This window comes from Ananas comosus, linkage group 11, assembly GCF_001540865.1.
Source record: "Ananas comosus cultivar F153 linkage group 11, ASM154086v1, whole genome shotgun sequence".
Lineage (NCBI taxonomy): Eukaryota > Viridiplantae > Streptophyta > Magnoliopsida > Poales > Bromeliaceae > Ananas > Ananas comosus.
This window is the reverse complement of record NC_033631.1, coordinates 1,884,547-1,901,888: the sequence shown is the minus strand read 5'-3', so window position 1 is coordinate 1,901,888 and position 17,342 is coordinate 1,884,547. Positions and strand designations below refer to the sequence as shown.

General features: G+C 38.5%; 1 protein-coding gene across 1 annotated transcript; it reads left to right on the top strand.

Moving 5' to 3' along the window:
• LOC109717665 (glucan endo-1,3-beta-glucosidase 11-like) lies at positions 2,297–3,021 on the top strand. The gene is made up of 2 exons (XM_020243535.1): positions 2,297–2,465; positions 2,599–3,021. Exon 2 carries the CDS (start codon positions 2,665–2,667, stop codon positions 2,998–3,000), a length of 336 nt encoding a protein of 111 aa, XP_020099124.1. The 5' UTR covers positions 2,297–2,465; positions 2,599–2,664; the 3' UTR covers positions 3,001–3,021.

Below are 17,342 nucleotides of genomic sequence, written 5' to 3'. Positions count from 1 at the left end.
ATGGGGTTTGACAAAAAATCGTGTCTCAATCATTTAAGGATTTGGGGATGCCCAGCTTTTGTTAAAAAACTTAAAACATATAAATTGGAGGCTAGGTCGGATAAAGGAAGATTTATTGGTTATCCTAAGGAGTCTACAGGGTACTATTTTTATCTTCAAAATGAACAAAACGTGATTGTTAGCCGACATGCAATATTTTTGGAAAAAGAGTTTATCCAAGAAGGTGGTGCAGGAAAGGAGATAGTGCTCAAAGAGATGGTCTCAAATGAGCAAACAATTTCTCTAGAACAATTTGAACAAGTTATTCAAACTAAACCCACTATTACACAATTACCTCGAAGATTTGGTAGAATATCCCAATCTCTAGAGAAATATCGAGATTTCATTATGGAATGCACAAAGGAAATGTTCCTCATTGGCGATAGTGATCGTAGGGATGATCCTACCAGTTACGAAGAGGCGATGTCAGACATCGACTCAATAAAATGGCAAGAAGCTATGAAGTCTGAAATGGACTCAATGTATACCAATCATGTATGAACTCTTGTTGATCCACCAGAAGGTATATGTAAGGACTGAGATTTTTGCAGTGTAGCTAAACTCTCAGTTGACGATGTTTTTGTGTGTAATTTAATTACAAAAGTACTCGTCAAGTTTCGGGCGAAAATGAGTTAAAACGGAGATTCTACGCGATTTCCAAGTTTCACTTAAAGTGAATAGTAACTCGATTTTCCGGAGAAGCCACGGTGTGAAGTTGGCTTCAGGCTCGTNGAGCACTTTTAAATAGGATGGTTGTTGTATTGTGCATTGCATCATCCAGCGCCTAAGGAGTGCTTAGAGGCATGCATCATTCTAAGGATTGTTAGCTGTATGGAAATGCATATCATGAATTGGTTGCTGATTGGTAAATGTAGGTTGTGGTTGTGATCCTGTTGTATTCGTTGGTACGCCGTGCAGATACAAAGTAGACTCTGCCCGAGTGAACAGAGGAACTTTGTATTTGTGGCGGGTCTGTACGTCACGTGGGCCAGGTTTTTCAAAAAAAAAAAAAAAAAATTTGGTACATCTTCCGCGACTCTGAGTTTTAAAAATGGTAATGGCTTTTAAATCGGCCCCGGAGCGTGACAGTATAGTACCTGTTGGTTGTAAATAGATTTTCAAGAAAAAGATTGGTGTGGATGGAAAAGTAGAGACATACAAGGCGAGACTTGTAGCAAAAGGCTATAGTCAACGAGAAGGTCTCGACTATAAAGAAACGTTCTCTCCTGTGGTTATGCTTAAATCCATTCGAACGTTACTTGCCATAGCCGTATACTATGACTATGAGATCTGGCAAATGGATGTAAAAACTGCTCTCCTCAATGGATTCATATAGGAGGACATATATATGCAGCAGCCTGAGGGATTTGTGTCCAATAGCGAGAAACATAAAGTATGCAAGCTTCAGAGGTCCATTTATAGATTGAAACAGGCTTCGAGGAGTTGGAACGTACGGTTCACTGATGCAGTCAAAATGTTTGGCTTTGTGAGAAATCAAGATGAACCTTGTGTTTACAAGAAGACTAGTGGGAGCCAACTTGTCTTTCTCGTATTGTACGTGGACAGTATTCTTTTGATTGGAAATGATACTGGTTTGATAGCTGTTGAAGTATAAAAAAAAAGAATGGAAGAAGAAGAGAAAAAAAAAAAAAGAAAGAAAGAAAAAGGTGGAAATAGAGAAAATTTGAATAATGGTGTATGAGACGATCTATGCACTAGGTGCATGGAGAAAATTTGAGTTTAAATTCTGAACGTGGTGCATAGATTAATCCATGCACCAGGTGCATAGACTACAAAAAGAAGGAAGAGAGAATGCTCTCGTATGCGTATTACATATAGCAAATTAGTCCTTTCCCTTCCATATATTTGCAAGATGCTCCACTTCAAGCATATAATTTTTTAACTAAAGTATAATATAAACAAGTGAGAAGGGCTAATATGCAATACCATACCCATGATCCCATGACCAAAATATCTTAACTACCCACATCCTACTACCCCATCATCTGCACGTTCTAAAAGAAAAGAAAAAAAAGGAAAAGGAGAAAAAAATTCCAAGTAGTTATAACCTAAGTCCATAAATATCTATTTGGACCCCAATTGTAAGAAAAGACTTTTTTTCAACTCTCAAACCTATCTCTAACAAAAAAAAAAAAAACCCATCAACTTTGTTCTCCTCTTTATTTTCAAATGCTATTTTTTTCACCCGAAAATAGTTCTCTCTCTAAAAAAAAAAAAAAAAAAAAAGAAAAGAGAAGAAGAAAAAAGCTCTCTCCCTCTCCACGTTCTTGTACAAGCCCGGTATCCGGGTGGTGGTGGCGCTCCCCAACGAGCTCCTCGCCGCGGCCACGTCGCACCCGGGCTACACGCTCGGGTGGGTGCAGCGCAACGTGGCGGCGTACTACCCGGCGATCCAGATCGCGGCCNGCTTATAATATGGTGGTGAGCATCTGGCCGACGAGGACGGAGTACGACGGCGATTGCGTTAAGGCTTTCTTGGACTTCGCAGGAGCGGTAGCGCTGGGAGGTGAATTGTTTATGAGCGGGGGGATCGCGGCCGTGGCCGTGGGCAATGAGGTGTTCGCGAGCCCGCGCAGCAACCTCATCACGCTCCCCGTCCCGGCCATGACCAACGTCCACGCCACGCTCGCGCGCCTCGGCCTCGACGGCTCCGTGAAGGTCTCCTCCCCCATCGCCCTCACCGTGCTCCGCTCCTCGTACCCGCCCTTCGCGGGCACGTTCCCCAACGACCTCGCGGAGCGCGTAATGCGCCCGATGCTCGACCTCCTCCGCCACACCGGCTCCTACCTCATGGTCAACGCCTACACCTTCTTCGCCTACTCCACTGATGCCGCGCTCATCTCCCTCGACTATGCTGCCAACCGCCCCGACACCGGCCTCGTCTCCGTCATGGCCGGCCTCGTCACCGCTCACCAGGTGTTCGATCTACGTCCGCAATGAGCAGCGCTTCTTTAAAAAGAGGCTTCTATAAGTCTACTCCCCCTCCGGCAGCAGCCGTTGCATCTCGCTCATCGCCTGCGGACTCTTGATTCCCCACAACGAAGATGACAACATGTGGCAGCAGCGGTTGGAGGAGCCAAAATTCGACGCCGACAGAGCCGTCGACGAGCATTTGGACGTCGTGCCGCGCGGGCTGCACCCAATCTATGTCGACAAGTCCCGGCGTCGGTACCTGGTCAGCTCCGACCTTATCGACCACCCGCAGATCCGCGTCCTCATCGAGCGCTCGGACGGAGGAGAGGGGATGTCGTCGGCGGTGATCATCGTGCGCGAAGTGGTGCTGTTAGAGCACCTGCTGCGGATGCTGCGGAACGTCGGCGTCCATCCCGAGTTGACGCCCGACAACTTCGTCGATTTCTTCACCTTCGACCTTGCCACTACATCGACTATATCATAGCCGCGACTTTCAACTCTTTGCTGTGAATCCAAAGCAATCGGAGTTGCGCAATGCATCACGCCCACCAATTGTTTGATGAAATGCCTAAGATGTTTTTTTTACGGCGAACCTAATCTGTACATAAAGAGAGAGAGCGGTGCTCTTCTCTTTGTAAGAAAAAAAATATATATATCATCAAAAGAGGGAGAGAGCGGTGCTCTTCTCTTTGTAAAAAAAATATCATCAAAAGAGAGAAAGAGATTACTTCTCTAATTAAGAAAGAGGGAGCTTTGTTACCAAAAGGAAGGCAAGGAAGGAATCTTTCCTACCTTGATTGTCCCATGAATATAAGAGAGGCAAAGATGGATTATCCATCTTTGTTGTCCTATACCTTCAAAGGAGATAAAGAGAAAAAATGTGTTCTCTTGATTCTCTTATATTGGAAGACAAAAGAATCAATCGGGTTACCGATTGTTACTCATTGATCATCTTTTTATTGGAAGAACAACAGGATGTTCGAAAAATAATCGATAACCTTGATTCTATTCAGAATCGACCTCTCAATTTGATCAAATTAGACCAAATTGAGATTTACTTCCATTGGATGCTTTATGCTAAGTCATGATGTTTAAGTTGATTTAGCCTTTTGACTTTTCATTACTAATGTGAGTTGAATTTTCATTATTCATGACTAAGAATTTGAAAATAAAAAATGCATGCGAAGTTCTTAAATTTGATTCTGAATCTGATATTTAAATTTTTGGGGTTAACATTTTCTCAAACGAACCACCTCAAAATTAAAAAATCTTGTTTGTGACCAACCCAAACCTGAATCTGAGCCCAATTTTATGGCTTGCCTAAAGAAAACATGGACCTAAGCCATATGGGCCTGAATGGAGCCTGAGCCCACATCCAGAATTTAGATATAATTCAGGCCTCAACCTGAATCCATACTATACGGGCCTGAATATAGCCCATGCCCGAATCCATAAGCCCAAAATTAGTCCATGTCTGAATGCAATTATACGGGCCCGAATTTAGACCATGCTTGAACCCACAGCAGAATTGAACCATAACTTGAATTACATGAACCCGCTCTGAGCCCAGGCTCAAGTTTGAATACAAACCTAACCCAAAAAAAAAGAGTGTGCCCAAACTAGATCAAGGCCAATTTAGATCTTCATGAGACTTAAGAACCAAAGTTCAAACTCACATCCAAACTATATGGATCCCCAAACTAAATCAAATTCTAAAACATTTGTTTAGAATCAATCAAACCATCTATTTATCTTAGTATATGTGACTAAGGTAAAAAATAATAGATTAGGTTTCACCTAATCAAATTAAATTTATTGGACTAATCCTAATATATATAATTAGGATTTAGTTAACATTTCACGTTATGGTGAACCCAGAGTAAATATGATTAAGCTCTAACACATAAGCTTAGAGCCTAATTACACTAGACTCTAAGATATAAAATTAGAGTCCAATTCAAAATATTTGGGCTAATCCTAACACATACATTTAGGATGAAGGCTTAAATTGAGTATCAAATCAAATTCTATTGGACTTTATCACATACAATTAAAGTTCAATTAACCAAATCAAACTCTAATACATTTAATTAGAGTTTAATTTGAATCAAATCCGATTAAATCCCAATACATACATGGAATTTAATCAATCCTTCATCTTAGGACGAACAATGTTGAGCTCCAAAACATATAGGGCCCAACCAAATTAATTTGATCATATACTTTGGGCATCTTGGAATATATAACCAAGGTGCAATCAAAATTAAGTTCAGTTGACCATCATTAAGCTCTTTTTTTTTTTTATGCTCTGTTTATGTACACTGAGGGTATGCCCTTGGTTAAAGCTATGTAATTGAATGATAAACTATATTATAAAATCTTTTTGTTCAATTCCAGTTTATTTCTCCTTCAGCATTTCAGAGGTCTCTTAATCGAAGGTACCCTAATATTTTATAGGGGTAATTAACAGTAAATGCTTGCAATTATTGGAAGCCATGGATCCATAATACTTGATAACCATACATATTCAAATATTAATCTGAATCATGAATACTACCCCACGGAAAATTAAAAATAAGATTAACCGTGCGAGGTATGTCATTCGTGGTCGCAGACAATAGCCTCTGTCAAGGTTTGGTTGTCCTAGAATTTCTTAATGAAAGATCTAGGAGAGGCAGCCTATATCCTCGGAATTAAAGTCTATAGAGATAGATCTAAGAGGTTAATCGGTTTGTCACAGCAAATGTACATAGAAGATGTGTTGAAAATGTTCAACATGAAAAATTCCAAAAAGGGGTCTTCTTCCTCTTAGGCATGAAATTAATCTTTCCAAGAAGATGTGTCGGAGAACACCAGAGGAAAGAGAGCGCATGAGCAGAATTCCATATGCTTCTACAATAGAAAGTCTCATGTATACTATGCTATGTACAAGACCGGATATTGCACATGCTGTAAGTGTTATGAGCAGGTACTAGTCCAATCCAGGTGAAGAACACTGGACTGCTGTGAAAAATATCCTTAAGTACTTGAGAAAAACTAAGGATTTGTGTTTAGTGCATGGTAGAAATGAGCTAACGTTAGAAGGCTTCACAGATTCAGGCTTCATGTCAGATGTTGATGATAGAAAATCAACATCAGGACATGTCTTTACTTTGAATGGTGGGGCTATCATTTGGAAGAGTTCCAAACAGAATACAACAGCAGATTCCACCACTGAGGCAGAGTATATTGCAGCATCTGAGGCATCAAAGGAGGCAGTTTGGCTTCAAAAATTCGTCACGAAATTAGGAATGGTGCCTTCTATTGAGAAGCCAATGCCACTTTACTGTGACAATAATGGAGCTATACCGCAAGCTAAAGAACCGAGATCTCATCGGAAGTCCAAGCATATAGATCGGCGCTACTACATCATCCGACAATTTATAGATGAGCGTCAGATTGTTGTGCAGAAAGTAGCATCCGTAGACAATATAGCGGATCCCCTTACTAAGCCGCTCACACTTCAAAAGCTGGATGTGCATTTAGAAAGAATGGGTATGAGATACATGAGCGATTGGCATTAGTGCAAGTGGGAGACTGTTAGTGATATAACCTAAAGCTAATTGGTGACATAGGCTTGTGAACATATTAAGTATTTTTCTTAATTAATAAAGGTCAAGTTTTATTCATATTTATTGTTAGCAGTACAATACATTTATATGAATCGTCCGTTGAATCTTTGTTGAGAAAATATATTCCTAAAAATTAGGAATTTGAGATATATAATTCTTTGTACAAGATTCTTAAACGCTCCTAGCCATAGGAATATCATAAGGACGATGATATTTCCGGATAAGCCGGTGCATGCTACACTTCTACGTTGAGGTGACGAATCTCGAGTCATTAGTGTAGGGACACTAAAGGAAGCATGCAGGTGCTTGTTAGCGAACAAGCACACTGAGCGTGACCATTTAGTTGAACAGTCACATGGTTCCAAATTTGCCAATTACTAGTTCTTTGCTACAGTTGTGTGAAGTACTCCTCCGACCTGAGGTATCATGGTTGCTTCACATATAGATTGCTACCGTTTGACTGTACTGATACTTAGACTCTAATCATTAGTCTACATCTGGTACTGATTGGCTGTAGTACTTTATATGGGGAGGCGTGTGAATGCGCAATAAGGAATTCAATACTCTCAATATTGAGAGAGAACGTCCTATATAGACTATCAGACTCGACTCGAAAAATCCCTAGTCAGGGTACGTGGTGTGTGGAAAAAGTTTCCAGCTGTGTTACCATATTGAGTAGGTTTTAGATATTCTAGTCATATGATTGAATAATAAGATACGGCGAGTAACCATAATTTTAGTTCGATTGGGGCGTTGTGTGTTGGAATGAATTAATCACACGGCAACTGTTAGCGAAAAGGTTCGTTTTTCATCATCATTCTAGATTGCCGTGATATACTGTTAGGTGTAACTCGTGGACAATGAGAGAAGTAAAAATAATTTAAAATAAATTATTTTATAGATTAGAAGAGTTCTAATTCAATATTAAAGAGTTTGATATTCAACTCCACTGCCAAATGATAATGAACCGGTATCTATGCGGTCACACACAATAGGAACTGTGTGCATCCAACTTGACAAAATGAGTCTAATTAATACACTAAACAGTCTAGTGGAAATAGTGAGAATTATAATTTGAATTTGAATGTTACGAAAGATTTAATCTCTAATTAGATTAGAGAACAATTAAATATTCATATATTATTATGAGATAATATTCTAATTAGATTAGATTTAAATATGAATATTTAATTATAATTTAATGGATAAGATCCAATTAAATTAAATTTATTAAAGAGAGAGGTAAAGATAAAATATCCATATGGATAAGCATATATTTACTTTTTACTTATCCTATGTGGCAACTAATTGGATATGATCCAATCAGTTGTAACAGATTGCGGGGCTGCCGATTTGTATGGCTCTACTAAGAGGAGGTGTACATAAGGCGCGGCTTCATTAGTAGTTAATGAAGTGGCCACGTGAAGATATATAATATCTTTACGAGAGGGATTTAATGATTGCCTTTTGAGAAGTATTAGATCATCCATCTCTCTCTGTTATCCTTCGTGAAAATCAGTAAATCTTACAAAAGGGAACGTAGATATCAGAAGACTGCTAGCACCGTTTTTGTAATCTACGACTCATCTGTTCTATGCGACGGAGGATGTTGGATCTGCATCAATTCCGTATGGATACGCATAGAGGCCGGGCACGTGCGTGGCTAATCAGAATCTCAGTTTTAACCGTACATAGATCAAGAAACCTTAACTGGTTCATGGTCATGTAGCATGAACTTCAAATCTTTTTAGGTTAGATTATTATTTTACATTGTAACATGAGAATGATCCACCGGCACTGGATTGATTTGCTTTTATTTTGGTTCATATGTGATATGGATTTTTATTTTCGAAAAATACGATATTAATTTTCGCTGTGATTTTTTTTGTGCCGGATTAATTCTTACAGGGGTTTGGCAGAGGGCATGCCATGTGCATCCCCCTCCTTTGTTCGTACCACAGCAAAAAAAAAAAAAGAAAAAGAAGAAGACTTTGGCTCTTGCATTTGACTCCGACTTCGGCAACGACAATTACGATGACTTCTACGACAGTAAGAGATATGTATGCATACGAATAGCGTAAGTGTAATTTTTTTATCGATTTGATCAATCCGACCATCTTCGTGATAGGTTTCAAACCGATCAAATTTGACATCAAATCATCACTTTCGCTGTGCGTATGCATCGCTAATCTCTAAACCGTGCCGCCATCTTCGCGATAGGCTCGACATGGTCGAAATAGTTGATCGAACACCAGATATTTTATTATGTAAACTGTGCGGTCATTTCGCGATAGGCTCGACATGGTCAAAAAGGTTGATCAAGCGGCCATCTTCGTGGTAGGCTCGACACGATTAAATTCTACGTACTTGAACAAAATGTGATAAAAAAAATAATAAAAATGATAACAAAAAAAATGGACGGGTACTGTTTTGATTCGCCATCTTCGTTCGATTCGATCGTATTGTTATCTTTGTGATAAGCATCGCCATCTTCATGATAGGCTCGATGTGGTCAATTTCATATATTTGAAAAAAAAGACGAAATTTCGTATATTTCGACAAAAAAAATGAATAAACAAATAAAACAAACAAACAAAAAAAAGAGTAAAAAAAAAAGAAAAGAAAGGAAAGGAGGGCACCTCTCTCTCTCTCTCTCTCAACAAAAGAAAAAAGAAGAAGAAAAAAAAAAAACAAAAATTTGAGAAAATGGATTCGAGCTTNGCATCGCCATCTTCATGATAGGCTCGATGTGGTCAATTTCATATATTTGAAAAAAAAGACGAAATTTGGTATATTTGGACAAAAAAAATGAATAAACAAATAAAACAAACAAAAAAAGAAAAGAAAAGAAAAACAACAAATACAAAAGAAAAAAAAAGAGTTGTTCCCTCTCTCTCAGTCAAAAAAAAAAAAGAACAAAAAAAAGGAAAAACAAAAATTTGAGAAAATGGATTCGAGCTTTTTAATTTGAAAATAGTTCAACCCATCATTTACTTATGGGCCCAATGAACAAATTCCATAAGCAGTCCAAAAAAATATAAAGCATCAAGCCCACATGCAGATTTAGGCGCAGAACATTTAAGTCCAAAACTCATCACAATCCACATGTAGACTCGGGCCCAGAACATATAAAGTCCAAAATCTATCTCAGTCCACTTGCAGATTCGGGTCCAAGGAACGAAACATGTAAAGCTCGAAACCCGTCTCAGCCCACATGCACATTTGGATCCAAAACAAATAAAATCCACATGAATAAATTACTCTATCTAGCCCACAGGCAAATTCGGCCCAAAACATGCAAAGCCCGCAGTCTATCTCAACCCACATGTAGATTTGGGTCCAAAACCAATAAAAATCTATATAAATGAATTTCTTAACCCAAAACCCAAAGTCCACAAATGTGTTCCAAAATTCAAAATCCACAAATACGATCCAATACCCAAAGTTCACAAATAAAATCCAAAAGTCAAAGTCCATAAATAAAACCAAACCAAATCTACCAAATCTATGTCATCCAAATACCTCCAACCCAAACCGAATTCATGGGCTTTCCAAATGACCCCTTATTATGAATTAATTCTACGAATTAATTTTTTAGACTTTCCAAATGGGCCCCTTATCATGAATTAATTCTATAAATTAATTTCATGGATTTTTCAAATGGGCCCCCTATTACGAATTAATTTCATGAGTTTGCCAAATGGGCCCCCTTATCATGAATTAATTTTATGGGCTTTCCAAATGGGCCCCGGCCCTATTACAAATTAATTCTATGAATTAATTTCATGGGTTTGCCAAATGGGCCATCGTTTTCATAAATTAATTTTATGAACTAATGAGCCTTCCAAATGGCTCATAACAAACTAATTTTATAAACTCATTTCATGGGCTCTCCAAATGGGCCTTTGTCATGAACCCAATTCAATAGACTTTCTAAATGGATCTCCATTATAAACTACTTTCATGAACCCATTTTATGGACTCTCCAAATGGCCCCCTATCGTAAATTAATTTCATCAATTAATTTAATAGACTTTACAAACGAGCTTCTAGCATGAATTAATTTTATGAATCCGTTTCATGAGCATCTCAACTTTAATCGGCCGCCAAGTCGCTAAACTGAGCAAATCAAATTTAGATATGACCATCAAGTTGTTACACTGAATAAATAACTACTAAATCATTAAGCTGAATATTTGGTCGCCAAGTCGTTAAACTGAGCAATCAAATCAAACCCTTTCGACCGCCATGTCGCTAAACTGAGTATCTTAATTTCAGTCGACCGCCAAGTCGCTAAACTGAGTAAATCAAATTCAGATATGGCCATCAAGTCGTTAAACTGAACATTTGACCATCAAGTCGTTAAACTAAACATCTATCCGCTATGTTGATAAACTTAGCACCAAAACTCAAACCGACCGCCACGTCATTAAGCTAAACACCAAAACTCAAGCCGACCGGCTCTCATTAACTAAGCACCAAAACTCAAACCGATCGCCATGTCATTAAACTGAGCATCAAAACTCAAGCCGACTGTCATGTCATTAAACTGAGCAAGTCAATCTAAAATCGACTGCCATGTCGCTAAACTGAGCACCTCAACTTCAATCGACCGCCAAGTCAGTAAACTGAGCAAATCAAATTCAGATATGACCATCAAGTCGTTAAACTGAATATTTGACCATCAAGTCGTTAAACTGAACATCTGACCGGTATGTCGGTAAACTGAGCAATAAAACTCAAACCGACCGCCACGTCATTAAGCTGAACACCAAACTCAAACCGACCGCCATGTCATTAAACTGAGCAACTCAATCTAAAATCGACCGTCATGTCATTAAACTGAGCAACTCAATCTAAAATCAACCGACATGTCGCTAAACTAAGCATCTCAACTTCAATCGACCGCCAAGTCGCTAAACTGAGCAAATCATGTTAAGATATAACAAGTCGTTAAACTGAACAAATGACTGTCATGTCATTAAACTGAGCACCATAATTCAAACTGACCGTTATGTCACTAAACTGAGCCTCTCAACTTCAATCGACCGCCAAGTCGCTAAACTGAGTAAATCAAGTTCAGATATGACCGCCATGTCGTTAAACTGAGCAAATAAAAATTAAACTCCTTTTGACCGCCATGTCGTTAAACTGAGCAAATTAAAATTAAACTCAACATCAACTTATTTCAAATGACCGCCATGTTATTAAACTGAGCAATCTGATTCCAATCGACCATCAAGTTTATAAACTGAGTATTTAATTTTATAAAATCTATGTATCGCGGGGGAATGTCCCTGCTAAAGCCATGTACACGGTAAATTATATTAATAAACAGCAGACTCTTGAGTCTGTTGGAAGTTATAAACCTGTAATCCGGATTTAAAATAAAATTTAAACAAATTTAATCTGTACTATGAATGACCACTCGCCTTAGAAATACCTACGGCAGGGTCGATTCGTTCGCGGCAGACAGTCGGGTCGTTACACAATTCCTTACCATTGGATGGATGTGGAATATGACATACACCCACTTTTGAATTTGTATATAGTATTTTTCTTATCACATAGATTAATGAGTGTTTTAATATGATAATAAAGCAGAAGATTCTGAAGGAAATTTCAATTATTTTTTACAAGGTCGTTTGGTTAAGTATAATTATAAATGTAGTGTAGTTTGAGATCCATATTAATAAAAATACAATAGCTATGATCACATATATCTTGTTTGGTTGAATGTAATAAGCAATACTGCAACTATATATAAATAAGTAATTTGATTGTACGTGCTTCAAAGTGCTATTATAATATTATATTATTTTCATATATACACTACAAGAATATTATATATTGCTCGCGAGTAATATAACCACCATATGTATAAAAAGTTGCAACCTTTCTAAAATGTGGCGACTTTTAAAGTCGCCACAAGTTGCCACTGAAAGTTTTGCCGCTAAATGAAATTGTGACGAAGCATAAAAAATCGCTACCTTTTTAAAAATAGTGTGGTGATATTTCGTCGCCACGAAATATCACTTTTAGTGGCCATTGTTAGTCGCCATCTTATTAAAGATAGCGTGGCGATATTTTGTCGCCACCAAATATGACTTTTAGTGGCAACTATTAGTTGCCACCTTATTAAAGATAGCGTGACGACATTTTGTCGCCATCAAATATGACTTTTTAGTGGCCCTTATTAATCGCCACCTATTATAAAGATAAGATAGCTATACATTTCGCCACCAAATATATAGCTTAAGTGGCAACCACCACAGCCGCCAGTTTAGTTGTAGATAAAGAGGCAACTTTTTGTCACCACCAACTGTGCGAATAAAATAGCCATCAATAATAAAAAAGTAATAAAATAAAATATAAAAATACACAGCTTATATTTTACAAACACAATATATACAAAATGACAAGAAAAATATTTAAGTAAACAAAATTATTTTTTTAACAATAATTTACAAGGCTAATTGACTTATGATCCACAACAGCTTAAAAACAAAATAATAGCAACATCAATTTAAAAGCAATAGAGTAATAATATTCGATATACAGTTCAATATCATTCTTGACTCGCTAAATTTAAAAATAGAAAACACTTAAAAATGATAAAATAAAAAGCTTCAGCTCTTATTTCAACAGCAATTCATTTCCTGCAATAAATAAAAGGAAGAAAAAGAAATTATATAAATTAAAAAATCTACAACAAGAATTGGAGTATTTTTTTTATAGTTGGATACACAAACAATTTGTCCTCTTGAATTTCTGATTTTCAATAGATTATTAACAAAATAGACATTTGTCAAAACTGTAATATATACTATTCTATCTACTAACACTCATTAAGTGAAAAAAATCAAAAAAATGCACCGATGCATATTGACTTGCAGTATCCCTGGAGTTCTGCATCTGAGGCTTGTCGACATGTCTGGTGAGTGTCGGGACAAATCTGAGTCAGGTTGATGCGAAATAAACATAAACCGGACTCAATGCGACGCGAGAGTAGGAAGTTAGCACTAAAATCTGCAATTAGCAGATTTTCAACATTTAGTACCAGTGCCATATAGGGGAGTACCGGTACGAGTGTAAATTTCTGAACTACTACTTTCGGGTTGCCATTTTTTGTTGCGGGGTACCGGTATGGCATCGGCCTGGTACCGGTACTTCAGGGTAGGTGAGGGACTGTTTGGTCTTTTGCTGCCTCGATTGTGTCACCCTTATCCTTTTCCCTTCTTATACGTGTAGAGAGGCTGAGAGAGAGATTTTTGCATGCTCTTCCCTCTCTCCCTCTAGTCCTTGACCGTAGCAAGGTGGAGGTCGCGATTAGTGCTCGGATTAGCGCCGACGTCGTGCAGGGGAGCAGTTCGAGCGCGTGGACGTTGTAGTTGCTGCGTTGGGAGGCCGGGCGAGCGTGTGGTTCCGCTTCTTTCGACTTCTCGCCGTTGTTGGATGTGCTTTTGAGGTGGGTTAATGATATGCTTACCGGAATTTTCAGAGTACCTCCTAAGCCCATATATTGTCAGCATGTGTTTTAGCTTCGTTTAACATGTTTAGTAGCTCGATTCTTGGATTTTGCATGTTTTCAAATCTGAATTGGAGCTTGAAAAATTAGCTAAATTATACATTGTGGATTCTACACCGTCATATTCTGAAACTACCAGATTTAGCTCTAGGGGCCATAATTTGTTTGTATCACCGCAGTTTGTAGGCGGTGGATACCTAGAATAGTGTAGAATGCATTTACGCTCGTGCTGAGATGCCGAACTTATTTTTACAGTAGTGTACAGACTGGTCCTGACTGTCGGGTGCCGTTGTGGTTAAAGGTGGACCGGATTTGCTGTTTTAGCATTGGATTGTGCCGAGGGCATATGATTTATGATTGTTAGACCAGTTTGACCAATTTGCATCGATTACAGCTTGTGAGAGCTTGATTGAGCTCGGCAGAGATATGCTTGCATACTCAGTTGGGTAGCGCCCACGAGTGCCACTCCGGAGTCGGGCTTAGTGTTTTTGCGTTGATGTCGGTTTGTCCTAGTTGGATTTGCTCTCCACTACCGACCTAGTTTGGTGGCAGTTAGAGTAGCTTCGACAGGCGGGACGGGTGTGTTCACAGTCCCTAGTGAGATTGGGTCAGGTGTTGCATTTTCTATAGATAGTGTTGAATCACGATAGTATAGTGGCACATAGCTGTAGATTTGTTCCAGCTTTTCTTATTATCATTGTTTACATCTGTAGATTTAGTGGGTGAGCCGTTGAGGTCGGTAGCGGTACCCACTGAGGACTACTTTTTTTGCAGTAGTTCTCACACCCAGTTGTTGAAACCTTTTGCAGAGCCTTCTTCTTCGGCTGCTGCTGTTGCGGACTTTGACCGAGGAAAGGGAGTCGCGAGTTAGGTTCCCTCCGAGTTACTGCTAGGCTAGAGTACACTAGCTATAGGTAGTTGTAGTTTTTGGTTCTTTACATACTTATGTTGTTACTCGCTGGAGCAAGTGTTTATGTACCAGGATACTATGTATATACTGAACCGATGATATTTATATATGTTTTTTCCTTTAGCAACTCTATAATACTGGTTGTAGTATTGTGTGATTACAGGTACAAGTACTGTTATTGCTTCGTATACAGGAAAAACTCCTTTGTATACAGCGGATTTATCGGCGTGCCTAGGGAAACGAGTAATTCAGGGCATGACATAACTGCCTCTGAGTCTATGGCATAGTTCTTTAAAGAAATTTGCTGTTCAAAATACAAAAGTCATTTATTTGGCATAAAAAGAGAAATTACAGCTTCCGACATAAGTAGGAAGTGCAAAATAATATTTGCAATGGGAAACTGTTATTTCTACCTCCAGTGCGAAACTACATGAAAAGATTTAAACAGAGAATCCATTAATGCTGCTTCAATTAGACGTATTAAAATTATACTTCTCTCAATCCTATCTTTGTCCACACAAAATGGTCCTTTAATAACATACACACACAAATCACTATGTTTTTATTTTCTCATATTTTCGAATCGAACAGCCATGATAAGGTCCGCAAACCTTTTTAGTAGTAAACTTAGTCTACGTTCATGCACGCACGCACGCATGCTTCTACAAGGAATAAAGCAAACAAGCAACTTTGTCTTCCATGCACTATTAGATATAGTTGCAACTTAACTTCCCCGAACTACGTTTAATTCCATGATTTAATGAAAAAAACACACATCTCATGAGCTCTTACTATAACGACCTAGCCCACTAGCAAGAATAACTCGTTGGGCCCAACCACGGCCCAAAATGCTTAAACCCAGTTATTATTAGTAGTGTCTAAATCTCTTATATACCCAATCACATCCCCATTCCTATCCTATGTGGGATTATTGGGGTGGGGAGTCTATAACTCGTTGGGCCCAACCACGGCCCAAAATGCTTAAGCCCAGTTATTATTACTAGTGTTTAAACCTCTTATATACCCAATCACATCCCCATTCCTATACTATGTGGGATTATTGGGGTAGGGAGTCTATAACTCATTGGGCCCAACCACGGCCCAAAATGTTTAAGCCCAGTTATTATTACTAGTGTCTAAATCTCTTATATATCCAATTGCATCCCCATTCACCCAATCACATCCCCATTCCTATCCTGTGTGGGATTATTGGGGTGTGACAGACTCCCTCCGTTAAGGCCCTGATGTCTTTGTCAGTCCAATCACACACACAGCCCAAGATCACCGAGTGATGTGAGACGCCCAAGATCACCAAGCGATGTGAGACTCATCTCGCTAGCCTTGTCATCCAGACCCTGGCATAGCCGGTCACCTTGTCATTCAGGCTCCGGCATAGCCTATCACCTTGCTTTCAGACCCTGGCTCAGCTGAGACTCGCCACACATGTCCAGCTGGGGAACCGGCTCTGATACCAAATGTAACAACCTAGCCCACTAGCAACAATAACTCGTTGGGCCCAACCATGGCCCAAAATGCTTAAGCTCAGTTATTATTACTAGTGTCTAAATCTCTTATATACCTAATCACATCCCCATTCCCATCCGATGTGGGATTATTGCGGTGTGACACTTACTACATACTATTTTTTCATGTTTTGGTAGGCTATATTATAACCATCAACTTACCACCATATGAACTGATATTAAAATCATACTACAATCTACATTGATACTAACATGAAGATATGTAAGCTATTAATCGCAATACAACATAGTAATGTATAAAAAATGATAATAAACGTAATTTCAAGTAGTTTTTTTGCATTTTAACAATTATTAAAAAAATGACTATTTTGAAACTCACCTTGTTGGCTCTAGAAAGCGTGGGAAGGGAGCTAGTGGAGGCCCTCTCCCCTCTTTGTGAACCTACAACCAGTTAAAATAGAGATTTCAATAGTCGATAAACAAAACTTAAATTCAACTGACTAATATAAGCAATAGAGTATTTATACGGATAGGATAGCCATCTAATGTTGATGATGCAGAATGCACATTCTCTAGTCCAGGAATATGCGCTATGATCATTTGCAACTGAGCTTGAAATTCTGCACAAAGTATAATGTGATACAGAATCGATAAATGCAGGTTCTGTTAGTCTTTTGGTGCTAAGTGTTGATATTACTTAGTATTTTAAGTTTCTACAGATGTATTCATCATTAAATTACATAAAGCACTAACTTCACCATAACCTACTGAAACTATACAAATGAACAACCACAATTAGATAATAATGATCTGAAGTACCGTATGAAAATTTTGCT